At 43.9% G+C, this 15,851-nt stretch overlaps 1 protein-coding gene and 1 long non-coding RNA gene across 30 annotated transcripts in view; one reads left to right on the forward strand and one right to left on the reverse strand.

Moving 5' to 3' along the window:
- Window positions 1-15,851, forward strand: part of LOC110974093 (uncharacterized) — an 89,656-nt gene that overhangs the window by 65,439 nt on the left and 8,366 nt on the right. For 14 of the 29 annotated variants that reach the window (XR_015425116.1, XR_015425112.1, XR_015425110.1 and 11 more), the window contains 2 exons: window positions 1,949-2,156; window positions 2,587-3,941. The exons of 2 other annotated variants lie outside the window; for them this stretch is intronic. This is a non-coding gene — a long non-coding RNA (uncharacterized LOC110974093). Of the gene's footprint in view, window positions 1-1,948; window positions 2,157-2,586; window positions 3,942-15,851 lie in introns of those variants that run through there. 13 more of the 29 variants (XR_015425113.1, XR_015425111.1, XR_015425107.1 and 10 more) reach the window with 1 other exon arrangement.
- On the reverse strand, window positions 6,246-9,872 carry LOC110974092 (serine/threonine-protein kinase pim-1-like). Its single transcript, XM_022225455.2, has 5 exons — window positions 9,667-9,872; window positions 9,439-9,545; window positions 9,256-9,303; window positions 8,294-8,657; window positions 6,246-7,872 (listed from the first exon to the last, which is right to left on the reverse strand). Exons 1-5 carry the CDS (start codon window positions 9,743-9,745, stop codon window positions 7,391-7,393), a joined length of 1,080 nt encoding a protein of 359 aa, XP_022081147.1. The 5' UTR covers window positions 9,746-9,872; the 3' UTR covers window positions 6,246-7,390.

A 15,851-nucleotide genomic window follows, 5' to 3' on the forward strand; every position in this document is an offset into this window, starting at 1 on the left:
TTAGTGTACCCAGCAAGAAATGAGACCGAGGGGTACCCCCCCCAACATGTCCAATCCCTATACACATTCTAGACTATTGTTACTTAACACATCCCCCCCAAGATGTCTGAAAGGAATTCCCCAGATTCCTGCGAGACAATGACCAACACAAAGCAGGGGGGTTCTCTCCGTCTCGTACCTTGCTGCATGTGGGATTTAGTGGCCCCGTAACCCCTCTTTTTTCTCCCTGGCTGCCTCCTGTTAAAAGTGACTTTGTTGGTAGAGGGTACACAGTACACTGCAAGGCATTGTTCCCCTGTGCTCGACCAGTGTCCTTGCTGTGAAAAAAACTTTGGGGACAAACTCAGTGCCTACCCAATGCATACCAAGGTTGGTTCCCAAACTTTAGGACAAACAAGTAATAGCCTAGACAACAGTGGTGGTGTATTCTTCTGCCCAGCATAGTACACAAAGACCTTTGGGTTTTGCCTGGACCACAGTAACACAAAAGTACAATTGTGTGCCTTGTTTCTGTGCGGGGTGGGACCCCTGTAAGCTGTTAAGACCGATGAACTGGCCTGTGAGCCGTGCTACCTTTTGGTTGATTTTTACTGGTCAGGTGCCTCCAGAATAGGAAAATACAGTGCTGAAGTTGCCACTTTTCAATGTTGTCCTAACCATGCTTGAGGCAGGCTTTGTAAGTTTGTGTGACTTTGTTCGGACTACCTGCCAAGGTGAAAAAATCCAGCTGCCATAAAAAGCTCGTATCAGATACATTGTAAGGAACTACTCAGGAATCAAGTGTCACTTTTTTCTTTTTTTTTTTCTAGTCTCAGGATGCCAAGATTTTTTGTCACGGTCTGCACCCGTTTCAAAAATGTATCAAAGAATCTGTAAATTGTGATCAACTTTGGGTCGGGTGCAGTATGTGCGTCAGTCACAAGTAAAACTCTACACCTAGTTTAACCCAGTTATCATTGATACGCCTGTAATTAACAAATGCCTTCACTCTGTGTCGCCAGCTATGCCATTACCTTTCTTTACTCTATGTGCAGAGACAAAGGACTTTCCGCAAAACAGAATCTCCAGACTTAACTTGACCCAGCTTGGCCTCTCCAGGCTTTCGTCATCGTGTGTTTTCAGGGCCGGGGCATGTATTTATTTACCCAGCGTTATTAATAGAAAGTGGCCCAACTGGTTCCTCAGTACGTTGGGAATGGGAATTCTGGTGCACTTGCCATACCACAAGTAGCGGGTGTACTAAAACTGGAGACTGACATGTGTCTGCTCAGCTCTGCCTTTGTTGTCGTGTGGTGGCTACAGCCAGGGGGCCAAATAAGGTCAAATATTACACAGCCGATTTTTTGTTCTCAGGCAAAGATACTTTCATTACCGACCAAACAAAGGAGTTGTTGGCAGCGGCACCTGTACAGCGCAGCATTCTGTAGCGGCCAGAGAAAGTCACTCATTTTGGGGCTGTTGTTGACATTTGGGGGTCATAAATGTGTTTTCACTGTCGCCAAAAGAAAAATCCCCTTCTAAACCTAGCACTGTATTTGTTCGAGTGATTGCAGGTCACAGCTTTGTGGAACAACTGTGAACAGAGTCCAGTCCGTGATGCTTTGTTGTTGTTGCTGGTTGCGATGTTTTGGTCCATTTGTTTGATCCCTGAGATGTGCAACAATATTCAGATTGGCTCAGTCTTACCTTGTGTTTTTACACAGTGCAGCGGGGTTGAACATAGGGTATTGAGTCCCCATGCCTTTTAAATAGATACTTTTAATGTAGGGGGAAAAAACATTCTTTTTGGAGCATAGCTGCACCCTGTCTGATGCACTTTTGAACTCGCCGGGACAAAGTGCTCCAAAAATATTCCGAGTTGGTACCCCATGGAGACTTTTCAATGCTCCCAGCAACATAGACACACACACAAGGTTTTTTTTTTTTTGGTTTTCCCTCCCTCGTGCAGCTCAGGGCGACTGTCTGTGTGCGGCACTCGGCCCCAGCAGAACTTATGGAAATTCTAGAGGAGAGCCTGACTTTACCTGCAGGCTGCAATTTCACTTGAATCCAAGTCCCTGCTCTGGAGCTGTAATGAAAAGAACATGAACACTGCGCTTGGGCCCAACACTCTCATGCAGCATGGGTCCCAGGCCGGCCCGTAACTGTCTGCCCAGGTAAAAGTGCACACGCTGACCTTAAACTGAACTCCCATCTTAAAGGGGGTTGCAGTTTTGGCTGCCAGCGCCTTCTCCCATGCGTGTTGTTGGCTTTTTTTCCCCTGCAGGCGCACTTGCTCAGTGAATGGACTTTAAAGATAACCTTTTGCAGAAATATTAATTTATCCAACCTGCAAACCAACTTTTCCCGCTTCATATCAGAAATATCTAGATTTTGGTACTCTTTGCGAATTGTTGCCAGCTTTGAGTTAACTTTTCACAGTATTGCTTCTTAGAAACATGTAATAAAACATCTACTCTGAAAATCAACTGTAGTGTAGATAGTCTTTGTCATAATCCCTGTCCAAGTCGACGATGTTTGAATCTTTCATTTTGTTTCGTTTCATTTAATATTTTTGTTTTCTTCCGTTTTCTGTTTTCTTTATAGTCGCGTGTGGGCTTGGATGGGACCCGGACTGTGTTGCTATCTAACCACAGCATGTGAGGCTGCAGACACAAACATTTGTATTTGTATTTTGATGGATTGGATTGGGGTCGAGAGTTGATTAAATGTGCAGGTTGTATGTCTTATCATTGAAGGACTGAAGAGCACACTACATGAATGTTAGGTACATGCATTAGCTCTCTGTGTTACGTGCCTCGTCATTTTGCAACATTTTATTCATCGTAGAGTTTAATTGAATTTATGTTCATATTCAGTTTTTTTTTATAATTTTCATTTGTTTACATGTTGAGATTTTAAAATCTTTTATTGTTATCAATCTTTTGTGTTCTGAACTTGGCACATGTTTTTGTGTCAATCGACATAAAGTGTAGTTTTAATGTCTCAAAACTCGAAGAAAAAAAATTGGTTATTCAGTCAAGAGCTCTGAAGTTTTTGGGGTGCCCCTTACAAACATCTGCTAGGTGCTTACACTTCAGCCGTATTTCCCAAATTAGTGAAATGCACAGGTGCAAAATTACTGCAAGGTGTGTGTAGTTTGTTATAATGGGTTTAGCGAATTCCCTATTCCTTCCTAGTTTTGTTTAAATCATGGAGAAAGGACACATTTAGGCCTCACATGATTATGGCAAGAATGCTTTTATTCCTTTGCTCCGTGAAGCTTTCATAGGGGGAGGGTGACCATGACCTGCTACTGACTCTCCTCGGTCCGTTGCTCCCAGAAGGGATGCGAGGTCATTCGGCCGGGCGAGCTCAAGCAGCCTTCTCCCTTTAAATACAGCTTGAGTTGACCTGGCCAGGTTCCCCGCGATCACTTCACAGCTAGGTGTCTGGAATTGCATTCTGCGTCTGCATATATTAAACCATATACACATGTACATGCATATACTGTCTGCCTGGCAGACATCAGTTAAGCTGTGGATTTTCTGTGCAACGTGTACTGGCCAGTTAAAAGCAGATCTCTTTCCAGCCGTGACTTGCCTGAAATTACTAGTTTGCATGATGTTTTAATTAATTTGTAGTCCTTCCTCGGGCATAGATGTCTTTGTGTGTGATAACCCAGGCTCACTGTTTGGAGTTTTCATCAGTTTTATCATACAAGGATTGCCCTGCTGCTAGATTCAAAGCAAACTTGTCAAGCCCCAGTTAGAAATTTACAGTTTTTTCTTTTATTTAACAGGATTCCCCAATTTTTATGCTAGTTGATGGATACTTAAATACATTTTCCTAAGCTGTGCCACTTCGTACCTAGAAAGATTATAGCAAGTTTTGTATGTTTGTGTCTCGGTAATTTCTCAATACAATGTAGTGAAATAAAGTGTCAGTACGGAGAAAATGGATTGTTTGTATTAAAGGCAAATCCTAAAGGTTGTCTTGTACTGGTGGTGGACGTTTTCAGCCGTTAATGGTGTAGTGGTAATGGGGTGGAGTGTTTTTAATCAGTTTTCCCGGCCCCTCAACTTCCCTTCTTTTTTTTTAATTGGTGAGCATTTTAAGAGTATTGAGTTCCGAGGTGTGTTAAATACATTGGCTGCATCAAAGGGAAGACAGGTGTGTTTATTTTTGTCACAATCACTCGAACGAAAAGAAACTATGAAAAAAGTGCGCCCAAAACAACGAGCAGTCTGAAATGGTTTGTAAAGTAAAAGGTCAGGAAGCTCTCCCACCAGATAATAATTCTGTATTTAGCCATACGTGGTGCGTTCAGAAGAATCGGCTCACATACAATTCGTGTCATATTGCATATTTATCGGGCACCACCCTTAACAATTTAATGCTACACCCTTCCTACACGCATATCACGCCCACTGCATACATGGGGTGATCTGATGACTAAAATTACACAAGTACTCTTGTCCGAAATATCTCGGCAATGACAAGATAATACTGTCCTCATCAATTTATTAAATCATATTTCTGTCATCGTGTTACTGCTGTAGACTGTGAACTTGTGATGATCAACTTTTGTGATGATCAACTTTGGCCCCATTTTTTCCTCATGCCTGGCATTTGATGCATCTACATGTGCATGTCTGTACATACACACTCGTCGTACACTGCTAGAACTGTACACAATCAGGGTCTGGGGCGAATACTTTTGTGACGATGTTTTGCATGTTTACCCATCCATACGGTACCGTAGAAACTTTCAAGGTGCACGCCTCTCCGAGTAGAGCGCGTTTCCGACAAGGCGCAAGCAAACCCTAACATAATTATTGAACTTTTAACCCTGGAAGACATTGTCGCTGGACACATTTTTCCCCATGGTGATCGAAGCTTTCATAATGCGCCGACGCACTGCAGCAGTGAAACAGCTCGGTCAGTTGTGCCACATTCGTGCGCATTGCAACCAACAACGTGGCATCGTCTCGTTAATATTTGTGTTTTTACATAACCGTACCTGAAGTTATTAGACTCTGCCCTCTACTGTATACTGTGTGCATGAGACAGACACGTGGCGCGCCAAAAAAATGCGTCGTGGCAGGGCGGTGCTGGTTTGCACAATGCCGTACGACCCTGATACCGTGGGCCCGCCACACTACCTTTGTCCCAGATTCAGGTTACACGCAGAGGAATACCTGTCTGCGAACTTTGACAAGAAAAAGAATGGATGTGTTTTCTGACACGCAGCCCAGACCGAGCCACTCTCGTTAACACTACGCCTTGTCGAGTTAGGCTGTACAGGAGACAAGCAAATTATTTTAAAATAATACAAGTACGGGGGCCGCTCATGTACATAATACGTGGACATAATGAAGCAAGATATGAGACGGAGAGACCCCCCCCCGTTTTGGTCATTGTCTCACTGGAATCTGAGGAATTCTTTTCAGACATCTAGGGAGGATTTGTTAGGTAACAACAATCTAGAGTGTGTTTAGCGACTTGACGGATTGGGTGGGTACCCCTCGGTCTCAGTTCTACGCGGGGGGGGGGGAGTTAATTGTTGGCAGGGCAGAAAAACTTCTGTATTTTGTTTGGGAAGATCCAACATAATAGCAGACAGACGATACGAGAATTGCTCTTGAAGTTGAACAATGAGAAACTGACCTCTCGAGAATAAGGGTAAGGATTGCACAGATCATCATGGATTTTAATGCACGTGTTTATGGTAGCTAACAAGCGAGCTTAATTGAGCAAATAACGTAGATCATTTGCATAATACGCACCAAATTTGAATAACCAAATAGATACATCTGGTCAGCGGCGCAGCGATTCATGCGATTATGTAACCGCTTAATCCTGACCGCGCCTGCTTTCGCCCTGTTAGTTGTCTGGAAAAGGTCAGTGTACGGGCTCAGCTATGGCTGGAATTTGCGGTTTCTGGCCCGCCTTTATCCCAAGATGGTGTGGCAAGGTATTAGGGAACAAAGAGGCACTTCTCTCTCAGTGTAGATCCGAGGCGTTGTGAGTCATGGAATGGAGCTAGAAGGGGGCTCTTTGTGGAGGAGGGAATGTGAGAGTCTTTGTTTCGGGCGAGTTCTCACTGACAAAGAATGCTAGTTTTTTTGGCAAACTTCGATGGTGGGCGACGTGTCTTTGAATGTCTACTTTATGCAAGAAATTTCTTTCGTAATTTGATCAGAGGTACATTATGTGAAACAACTGAACAACACTACCAAGAACGTGTATTTCACCCAAAAGCATAAATTATCCTCTTCGCCACACTGGCAACATGAATTTATTGCATTAATATAAAAAAATATACACTCTGTTATTTACAAAATAATTAAAACATACAGTGAGGTATAACCTGACAATAAGTTAACATTTAAGATCTAGTCCCATGGGGCTTAAAAACAATTGAGCGTGACAGTGACAGATAAATAAATAAAAATAGACTTTCCAAATTCAACCAAGCTCAAATAAAAGGAAACCACGCTAGAGAAGTCTGATTAAACTGAATTAAAACGCCTCTAACAATTGAAACACCTGCACACACCCATACCTGGAGGTTTTGCTGAGCAATGTCTTGGGTGCTTAGCTTTACAATTCAGTTTAAAATCGAACCGCACCAAACAGGACATATTAATCAATGAACTTGAATGAATTTGGAATTTAAATATTAGAGAAGGAAAAAATACAACACCACATGAACTGTGCAGAACTAGGAGCTAAGATCAATAAATTAACATATCCTAATAAACACCATTTCACTAAAACACCGGTAACAGATTTTCGTTTTTGCAACAGTGAAACGGCAGCACCAATATATTTTGGCCGGACAGCATATATGGTATAATGTTACAATGGATCCACGATTTCTAGAAATCCAGGAAATTGCTTCATCAGGTTAGCAGGATGTTTATGCCAAGTCTGAGGAAGTTCTGCCAAGGAGGGCCTGTCTGGCACAAGCGACAACCAAAACGCCCACTTAACATATTGCTGCCAGCTTGCATTGAATACAGAATTTCTTCACGACACATTTGCCCGTAATCTCCCAGCCGGCACTTCACACCCAGCACATTGAGGTAATGGTTAGACGAAAGCCACGTCAACCAGACTTGTTTTGTTTGGTTTTGACAATGGAAGGCACAGTGGTTGTTGCACTCATTTGGTCTACTGGAACACTTTAAGTCTGGTGAATACCTCAATGCACTGCTGGTGATGAATATCCGACTTCGAGTTCCAGGCTGTGACTTAACTTAAAAAAGTATTGCACTTTGTGTAGATTAACCACCAAAAAACAAAAATGACCACAGTGATTGTCCCAAGAATCCACATATTTGCGAGTCTTTAACATTTACGGATTGGCCAGCATATCCAGTTTGCTTTGTGGGTGGACCCTTGGTCAGCATTCAACCTCCAGGTAGATGGGGCGGCAAGACAAATCTTGCGGACAGGAGTCTGTGCACTGCATGTCACTGGTCGGCGAACCACTGGACTGTCTGATGAGGTCCTCCTCACTGGAGCTGGCACTGCTCAGGGGTGACCGGTTTATGCTTTCCTCACTCCCTGCCGACTGCGTGCACTTCATCAGTTGTTTGCCGCCCTCGCACTGTCCCTTCTTCATCCATGGGTGGTCCAGTATCTCATCCAAATTCAGTCTGTGCATGGGCTTGACCCGCAGCATGGAGCAGATCAGGTGCTTCAGGGACTGCGAGAGCCCATCCTTGAAGATGAGTTCGGCTCGACAGATTTCATCGTCCTGCTCAAAGGGTATGTCACCACACGCCATGTCGAACAACAAGATGCCCAGGGACCAAACAGCAGCGGGCCGACCATGGTAACGGTGGGAACGAATCCACTCTGGTGGACTGTAGACACGGGTACCTACAAAACCAATTATTTTTCAAAATCAGATTCAAGTCCAATCAACTTTACCAAGTTGCCATATGCTTGGCATAACATGGAAATAGCACAACAACAACAAGTCACAGTATTTCATTACAATTTACATGAACTCGGTAACTTGAACATGATTGAGTGGGTGGGTTTCGCCAATAAAACGCCCACCACTGAATATTAAACTGCCGGGCATCTGCCATTTATTAATCCGTATGTATACCTCGAGTGAGTGGGCATTCATTACTACAAACTAATAGAAATACTATTGTAATTGTCATGACCAATCACCCATACATGTAAGTGAGGGTATGAATCACAACTACACAAAGCATCCAAAACCTTTCACTCTGCACCATCTACACTTCCAGGCCAATTCCTTCATTGCAATGACTACAAGCCAACTCACCATCAAAATCTTTGTAGACGGTGTCTCGGAGAATGGCGCCCGACCCAAAGTCAATCAGCTTCAGATCGCCCGACTTCATGTCGACCAGAATGTTCTCATCCTTGAGGTCTCGGTGTAGCACACCAGCTTCGTGGCAGCACCGTGTTGTCTCGACGATCTGACGGAAGAATTTGCGACAGAGTTCCTCATCGAGGGGCCCTCGCTCCGTGATGAAATCGAACAAGTCCTTTGCAGGCTCGGGGCGCTCCATGACTATAATGAAATTGTCTGCTCGGTCGTAGAAATCCAACATTTTGATGCATCCCCGTATGTGGGCAACTTTCTTCAGAAGATGGACTTCGAGTGGTACCTTCTGGCCATTAATCTGTAAAAGGAACAAAAAATGACAATAGTACAGTTAGGTTGCATTATTTTTTACTTCAAGTTATATCACCGAGACAGACATGACAGAGAAGGGTAAAAGACAAGCGTACACCGGCCTAGGCTCAGGGCATCATCCAATCCATGCTTGGAATGCTCAGCCAGACAGTGAAGTGTGGAGGGTACATCGCCCGCGCACCGCGCCACGTGTTTTCTATTGTTCGTATAACACAATGCCGTGACCATGCGGCGTGGGTCGGCACCTGTGCAGTAGCATTACCGTCGAAAAGAAACAAAGGCCGGTGATTTCTCACTCCCTTCCCCCCCCCCCACCAAATATAATTTCAGTTCTGCGAAATTTAATTAACACGGGAGAGGTTAACTTCTGAACTAGCGCACCGAATGACAGCAACCGGTACTCCCAGCTGGCCGGCCGGCGAGACAGCTTTTCTTACACCGTGCATAAGCTTGGCACCGAGCCAGCTATCACAACACGCACAGCGTACACGTTGTGTGTACAGGACATGAACATAATGCCGGTAACGGATTCTTTGTGATCAAAACACCGAGAAATCGCCACCATTCGTATCTTTCTAACTCACCTGACTCCAATCGTTGACTTTTTCCTTCGTCACAAGCTTAATTGCGACCTGCAAAGAACCAAGAACATGGAAATTAGGGATTGGTTCAATTTTCATGCCCGAAATAGTGAAGAGAGTAAAAAGCCGGTTAAGTTGCAGGAATGTCATGAATGTATGATATTAACGTACACTTGCTCAACTTACCGGCAAATTATCTCGGACTCTGGTTCCGGCGTACACAGTTCCAAATCCTCCACTTCCAAGCAGCTGTCCGATTGCATAGGTCTTCTCGAAGGATTCTTTTTCCTTGCCTGTGGGGAAAATAGTAAATCCAGACATAAATCTGAGAGAAGAAACCAGTTGATGTGGACAGAAAAATTGTTTCATGTGCAATTGTTAAAAACTAGCCTAACGTTGAGCACAAAATCTTACCGTTGCGATCACAGCTGTTTCGCCCCATGTTTTTCATGTTCATAGCAAACTGACTGGTTAGTTTTCGCGAGAAATTCATGCTTAGATGGTGATCCTTTACAACAGAAACACCAGAAAGACACCGAATACGTGTGTTCAGCTCCGCAGGTTTTCACCCAAACAGCCTGAGTTCATCTGGCGGTTACTCGCTTGTACCGGCGTTTTTACGTTCGTTCGTGTATTTTGTTTTCGTAATCAACTCGTGTCATGACGCACTCTAGCAACCGCCCATATCAATCCGCGCAGTGAAGGCCTCGTACTTACGTGCGTAAAAGGTCAATGGAATTGAGTTGACTTTAAAAAAGAGGTTGAAATTTCACTTTTTTCCCTTGCTTTAAATAAACTTTACTTTTTAGAAATACCTTACATATTAGAAGTAATTTTGAAAATTTCTTCGAGCAGAAATTATGAAATCTAAATGCGCACTATAAAATTGTGGCGGATGGAATATCCTCATAGATAGACGCACGAAAATGTTAATGTTCTAGCCGGGCGCGCCGCGGTACGGCACAGTCACTGCAGTTGGTGCTTCGTCATTTCACAACCAACCAATAGAAACCAAGAAATTTACGCGCCGTGTGTAATACACCATGACGCAGGTTGAGTTGGCACCCTCGGATCTTGCAATGGAAAAGTAAACATGGAAAATTTGGACAGTTTTCCAGAACCCAACTTTTAATGGAACTTTTTTGAATTGTCCTCTGTAATTGCAGTTTCTCTCGTCATGTCTAATAATGATCCATAATTTTTTTAAAATCTCACAATACAATGACAGCGCAATGCCGTGATCGATCGATCAGGCAAAACAAAATATATGGCTAAGAAAAATCAGCGTTGGTAAAAACGCCCTAAAAAATAAAAGTCAATCATGTTGCTTTATTTTGTTTTTATTTTTCTTATTTTTTTAGGCTCCAATTACATTCTTGGGCCTTTTGTAATCTCTGTTGTGTTGCCCTTTTCTTCTTTCAGTTATGTTACCATACCTCGAAGCATGTGACCACAAGTTGCGGGAAACTGTAGACCTCAAGCGTGCAACCTCCCCCCCCCCCCTTCCCGGGTGCCAGCTTTCTGGGTCAGTTTACCTTGAGGCTTTAGCCTCAAGTCAAGGCACAGTTTCAATAACGTTCACTCAAAGAGGCCTGAGTGGGCAGTAAGGAAAGACACGAATGACGTCTAGCACAAGGCACCCTGGACAAAGTGCATGGCACAGATTCCCGCGCTCGAGCGCACCAGGAGGCCACATACATGTAGTAACAATGCTTAAAAGTAATGGCAGGCTGGATACGAGGAATGCGGGAATAGTGTGCCCTTGCACTGACCTCCGTCTGCACCCTGAAATGCAAACAAAGCAACGCCCTGGGGTACCGGGCCGTCGCTGGCGCTGCACGGGGCCAAGTTTGTGTACTGCATGAACTTTCCCACAGGAAAAAAATCAAGTTACCCTGGCTACTCCCATTTATCGTTTGACCTGTTCATCAGAAGACGAAGTCCTTCAGAGTCTATGCAGACTCGTCACGGTGCTGGCCGTGTATCCATGGTTCTGAATCTTGTTAACAAAAAAAAATATTTTAAGACAAAAAAACGGCATTGTTCAACGCTCGTCTTCATGACTTGTCGGTCCATGGCTTTTCTCATTGTGAATTTTCAAATAATTCCTATGCAGCGCCATGAAATAACAGAAACATCTTAAATTCTATGTCATGAAGATTTTTTAAAAATGCAAATGAAAACTAATATAAATATCCTTCTTTTCATCACAAACTAACCTCGTCTTTGTATAAGTCAGAAATATTGCGCCGATAAGAAATGATAAACTTGCACTTTGTAGTTTTTAAATCTCGATCAAAATTCTTTTCCGTCATTTCGTTTAAAGCAATAGGCCCATGGTCTTTTAAAATTTAAGTGTCGAAAAAAAATAGTGTGCGAAAAATTTGGTAATTTTAATTACTGCAATAAAGTAACAGGTAGACTTGTTTGTGTTTAATAATTGCTTTCATTTCGAAACGGTTTTCAAAATTTCGTATTTTCCTACGACGGTACACTGAGCCAATGTCGTAAAGCAGTTCCGGCGAGTTACATGACGTTGGTACTTTGTTGACATCGAACGCAACGGTAATGTTTTGGTTCGTAGACTGTCTTGGTTTTCCCGCGTCTCCTAGCATCGATCGACGGCAACCGTCGTCCATACACCGTTTGTTTACGTTTTTCAACGGTCTTTGGACTCTCGCCAGCGAAATATTTCTCACGGTCACTACGCAACCAGGCTATCGGAGAATTAGCATCACAAAGACGAAGCATATACGCACCGGTACCACCTGAGGTGGGATTTCTCAACCGTTCCCAGCCCTATGGAAATTCGCCGGGCGTTGCTCGCAAATGGCGTTTGTGATATTTACCTTTACTCGAGAAAGGAAACAAACCGAAATTTGAAACAACTTTCACTGGAAATTTGTCCATATGTAAGAGTTTGCTGTTACCTGGCAATATATGGATCTTCTTTCATAAATGCATAACAACTAGAGAGTGCAAGAATAGTGTTTTACTATTTGATTCGTAAAACAATCGGTAAGTTAGGGTAAAGTCTTTTATTATTAAGTGTACATCATGCCTCCATATGTTTCCTTGCTCTGTGATCCCTCCAGGCCCTCCGTAGTTTGAGGGCTGACAGGGTTTTTGGTACTTTTGGCGAATCCGGGAAATTACCGGGAAAAAACTGTCTCTGCATTCGTAGTCCGTGACACGATATTTAATTCCCAGGCACTGAAACCCGATTGTCTATTTGAATAGCACGCAAACTACATGGGACCATGCCAAAAATGGACAATTTCGTTTGCAGTGCCACTGATACCAGGAAACTAAACCGGACGGGATGACTCGGGGAATCGAGTGCACTGCGGACCCACCGTGTCCCGGATCTTCCCGCAGCGGTGGCCTTCTGTGGGACTTTCCCGCTGATAACAAGCTTCGTAACATATTAAACAATGCGTCGTGACAATTCGCTAGGTGAAGTACGGTGACGCAGCTCAACGGGCGAGGCTTCCTTTTCGAGCGCACTTACATGGTATAGCTATAGGAAGTCCAATCGCTGACCCAAACAATCTGGGCGGGCCCGGGGATAGTGGCACCGCGCCCCATCCTGCAAAATGTGACCATGGACCTAACAAAAAATGAACCTGTGAATAGTGATCCGGGAGTGTATCCTGCATGAGGGCGCTATTTGCAGTGCCCTCAAAATTCAAGGAACCAACAAACAAAAAAGTTTTCTATGTCAAGAGCTCGAAAACAAAACCTACCTCACCCGAAAGTGTCCGGTTGAACCGGGTCAGTTTTCGGATAGTTAAAAGGAAAACAAATGAAAACAACTTTGATTCCAAGTAAATTCAAAAGCGAAACGCAACTCGAGAGAAGACTTCCTGAGCTGCAAATCAGGTCTAGTGGACAATAAGTGAAAGCAGGAGTACGTTAGTAAAGATATTGTCCTGTTCCCCTCCCTGAGAAAGGTTCTGTGCTGCAGTGTGACGTATTCGGCGGGCGGGGGGGGGGGAGAGGAGGGGCAAGTGCCCCCCCCACGGACTTTTTCCCACTTTACTCCCCAAAAAGCAACATCATGTTGAATAAGACCGAAGGCGCATTCGCTTTTGAACCCCCTCACATCAAAAGCTGGATGAGCCGCTAAGTTCTGTGTTTTAAATGTTGATGGTCTTGTCATTCGTGTGACTGACTATCATCCACAGGGCTGAACACCAAGCAGAAAGTATTAAAGAAGAGACTGGTAAAAGGATATACCACGTGAAGGGTTGTATCAGATCAAGAGTAGAGTTTATCGAGAGAGGGAGTTCATGACTGGGAATCATCATAAAAGAAGCTGTTCTATATACTGTTAATCACAGGTACTTTTCTCATGGTTCAAACATCATGTACATGATGTAAACTTGTAGGGCCTCTGTCGAATCCCCAAACATGATTACTCTTTAGTCTGAAACGGGACAGCAACACCGGTGCATCCTGTAAATTGTTCTTTGAAAAAGGAATTCATCCAAGGTCTTTCCTTTCAAGAATCCTGAACAGGTTTTCCTGAAAGTTGACTCCCGCAGATCATACAGATGGTGGGCCTATCTGCCCCGAACATCTGTCAGACAAGTATGTCTGCGTGGTGGACCAAAACGTTGACCCCCCTTCGCTACCCCGTGTTTAATAGCTCCATGGCTACCCGTAGGGTGCGGAGGTCCCGCACACTGAAACACAATGCCTCACTGTTACAGGTAGTAGAAAATGTGCCAGGAAATCCACCACACACGGAGTTCAGCGAAATTTCTCACCTCCACGAAGGTATTATATATGCCAAACCGGCAGACTACGTAACGCAGGTTTTGGGGAAATCCGGTCCACAGCTGTTGGTGAAGTTACCATGATTTCCTGAATTCGTTGTATCATTCATGAAATCGGTGACGTACATCACGGCTGCTTAACCGTGCCGGGGCACATCGTCGGTCCCTTGGTATAGCACAACTCGTAAATACGTTTTCGAGAATTAGGGCGGATGTGGATTGAAGACATCTTAACTAGATTACCATGTAGATTTTGAAAGTAATTGCGTAGATTTTCTTATAAACCATTTTTATGCATGCTTATAGGGATAGAAACAGAAGTAGGTTTAGAAACATGTAGGTTTTTATGTTAAAAGCTCATTTAATAAGAGACATCTCCCCGTTTCTTGCTGCTCCTTTTCGCGTTTGCACGTCACATGTACAGGTACGTCAGGTTTAAATTACATGCCAACTTGAGCGAAAAATGAAGTTGGGGTTCTAGTCAATGTTTAATATTACTTGTATGCTTCGACAAAACGGAATGAACTGAATGAACTTCAAAAACTCCACATATGAAATCGAAAGGATTGGTTGGAAACATCATTAGACTGAGAGGCTTTGCGAGGTAGCCATCTAATTGCAGGGCAGTTCTTTTGTTCCACAGGGAAGCTTCCTTTGTGCGTACTCTATGGAACAAAACATTGGCCTGCAAGATGGCAGCCATGCAAACCCTCTATAGCCAACTAAAATGTGCAGAGTATAAATTCTGATTGAGGGAATCGACCGGGAGTTTGAATCGCGTATTGAAACAGGGGAGGCAATTTTTATCACGAATTTTGCTTTTACAAATTAGCCGCTGTTTACCAAACAGGCAAGAACAATACGTCCCTGCATCCCTGGCACGGGGTTATTTTGTGAGAACGTGCTTTGGAGCAAACCACCTGCCTACAATTGCCGTAAATGGCCTTGTGCAAAAACTGAACTCCCACGCTAGACAGGGTGCGCGTGCGTATATGAAGCTCACTGGAAAAGTCTTATGTGTCACCATGGTGACGGAGCCGAGGCAGCGCATCATGAGATGAGGGTCAGTGGAATAGGGATGAACGTACAGCTGCTGTAGCAACAGAAACCATCCAGCCATGTACAATCCGGACATCTGATGATCTAAACAGATTGGCGGATCTGAAAGTCTGAGGGGTCACGCGGCCCGAGACAAGAGAAGAGAAATGAAGGACACATTTCTCCGGGGTCCGATGAGGCAAGAGTCGGTTTTAGAGGGAGGCGTGAGACTTATACGCAAAGGGGAGAGGACTTCGAAACTAGATTTGGGCTGGGAGTCGTCAAGAACCCCCCGCACCTCCCCACCACTCTCACCGCTTTGCCGACGCACGTATTTTCTGACAGCTAATGAAAACAAAATAATTAACCTTAAATTCTCCTTCAAATATTACTAAGTGAGCGTAAGTAGCTCGTATACATTGCTGTCGTTCTCAGCACAAGGACTAAGCAAGGAATTGCATTGCTAAGTGGTTATTATGTTGAGTCCAGGAAAATTTTCTGTTTTTATTAAAAGTGTTTTTTTTTTGTCCGTATAAGCGAAGGTCAGGGTTGTTTGCCCGTACCGTTGTGAGTCGCCAGTACTTTCAAATCGGTGGCTGTATGAAAAGAAGACAAAATTCACCAAGGCAAACTTCCCTCCTGGATAGCCACAAAATGTAACTCCCGCAGCGTATGAAGTAAACAACTCCATTTACAAACATCTCTCTCGGGGTGTAATTCTCTCGGCTGGTTTTGCGCCCGGAGTAATTTCAGGCTCTATGCTTTCAGACAGACGGGAAA

This window comes from Acanthaster planci, linkage group LG04 (genome assembly GCF_054643075.1).
Source record: "Acanthaster planci isolate LZ-2023a linkage group LG04, COTS_SCS, whole genome shotgun sequence".
In the NCBI taxonomy this organism is placed as follows: Eukaryota; Metazoa; Echinodermata; class Asteroidea; order Valvatida; family Acanthasteridae; genus Acanthaster; species Acanthaster planci.

What these genes read in the sequence shown, in the direction of transcription:
- LOC110974092 (XM_022225455.2), bottom strand. Translation starts at nt 9,745, where the DNA reads ATGAATTTCTCGCGAAAACTAACCAGTCAGTTTGCTATGAACATGAAA. An exon ending in AAACAGCTGTGATCGCAACG is followed by an intron (nt 9,546 to 9,666) that starts GTAAGATTTTGT and finishes TTTTCCCCACAG; the next exon opens with GCAAGGAAAAAGAATCCTTC. An exon ending in CGTCTACAAAGATTTTGATG is followed by an intron (nt 7,873 to 8,293) that starts GTGAGTTGGCTT and finishes TTGGTTTTGTAG; the next exon opens with GTACCCGTGTCTACAGTCCA.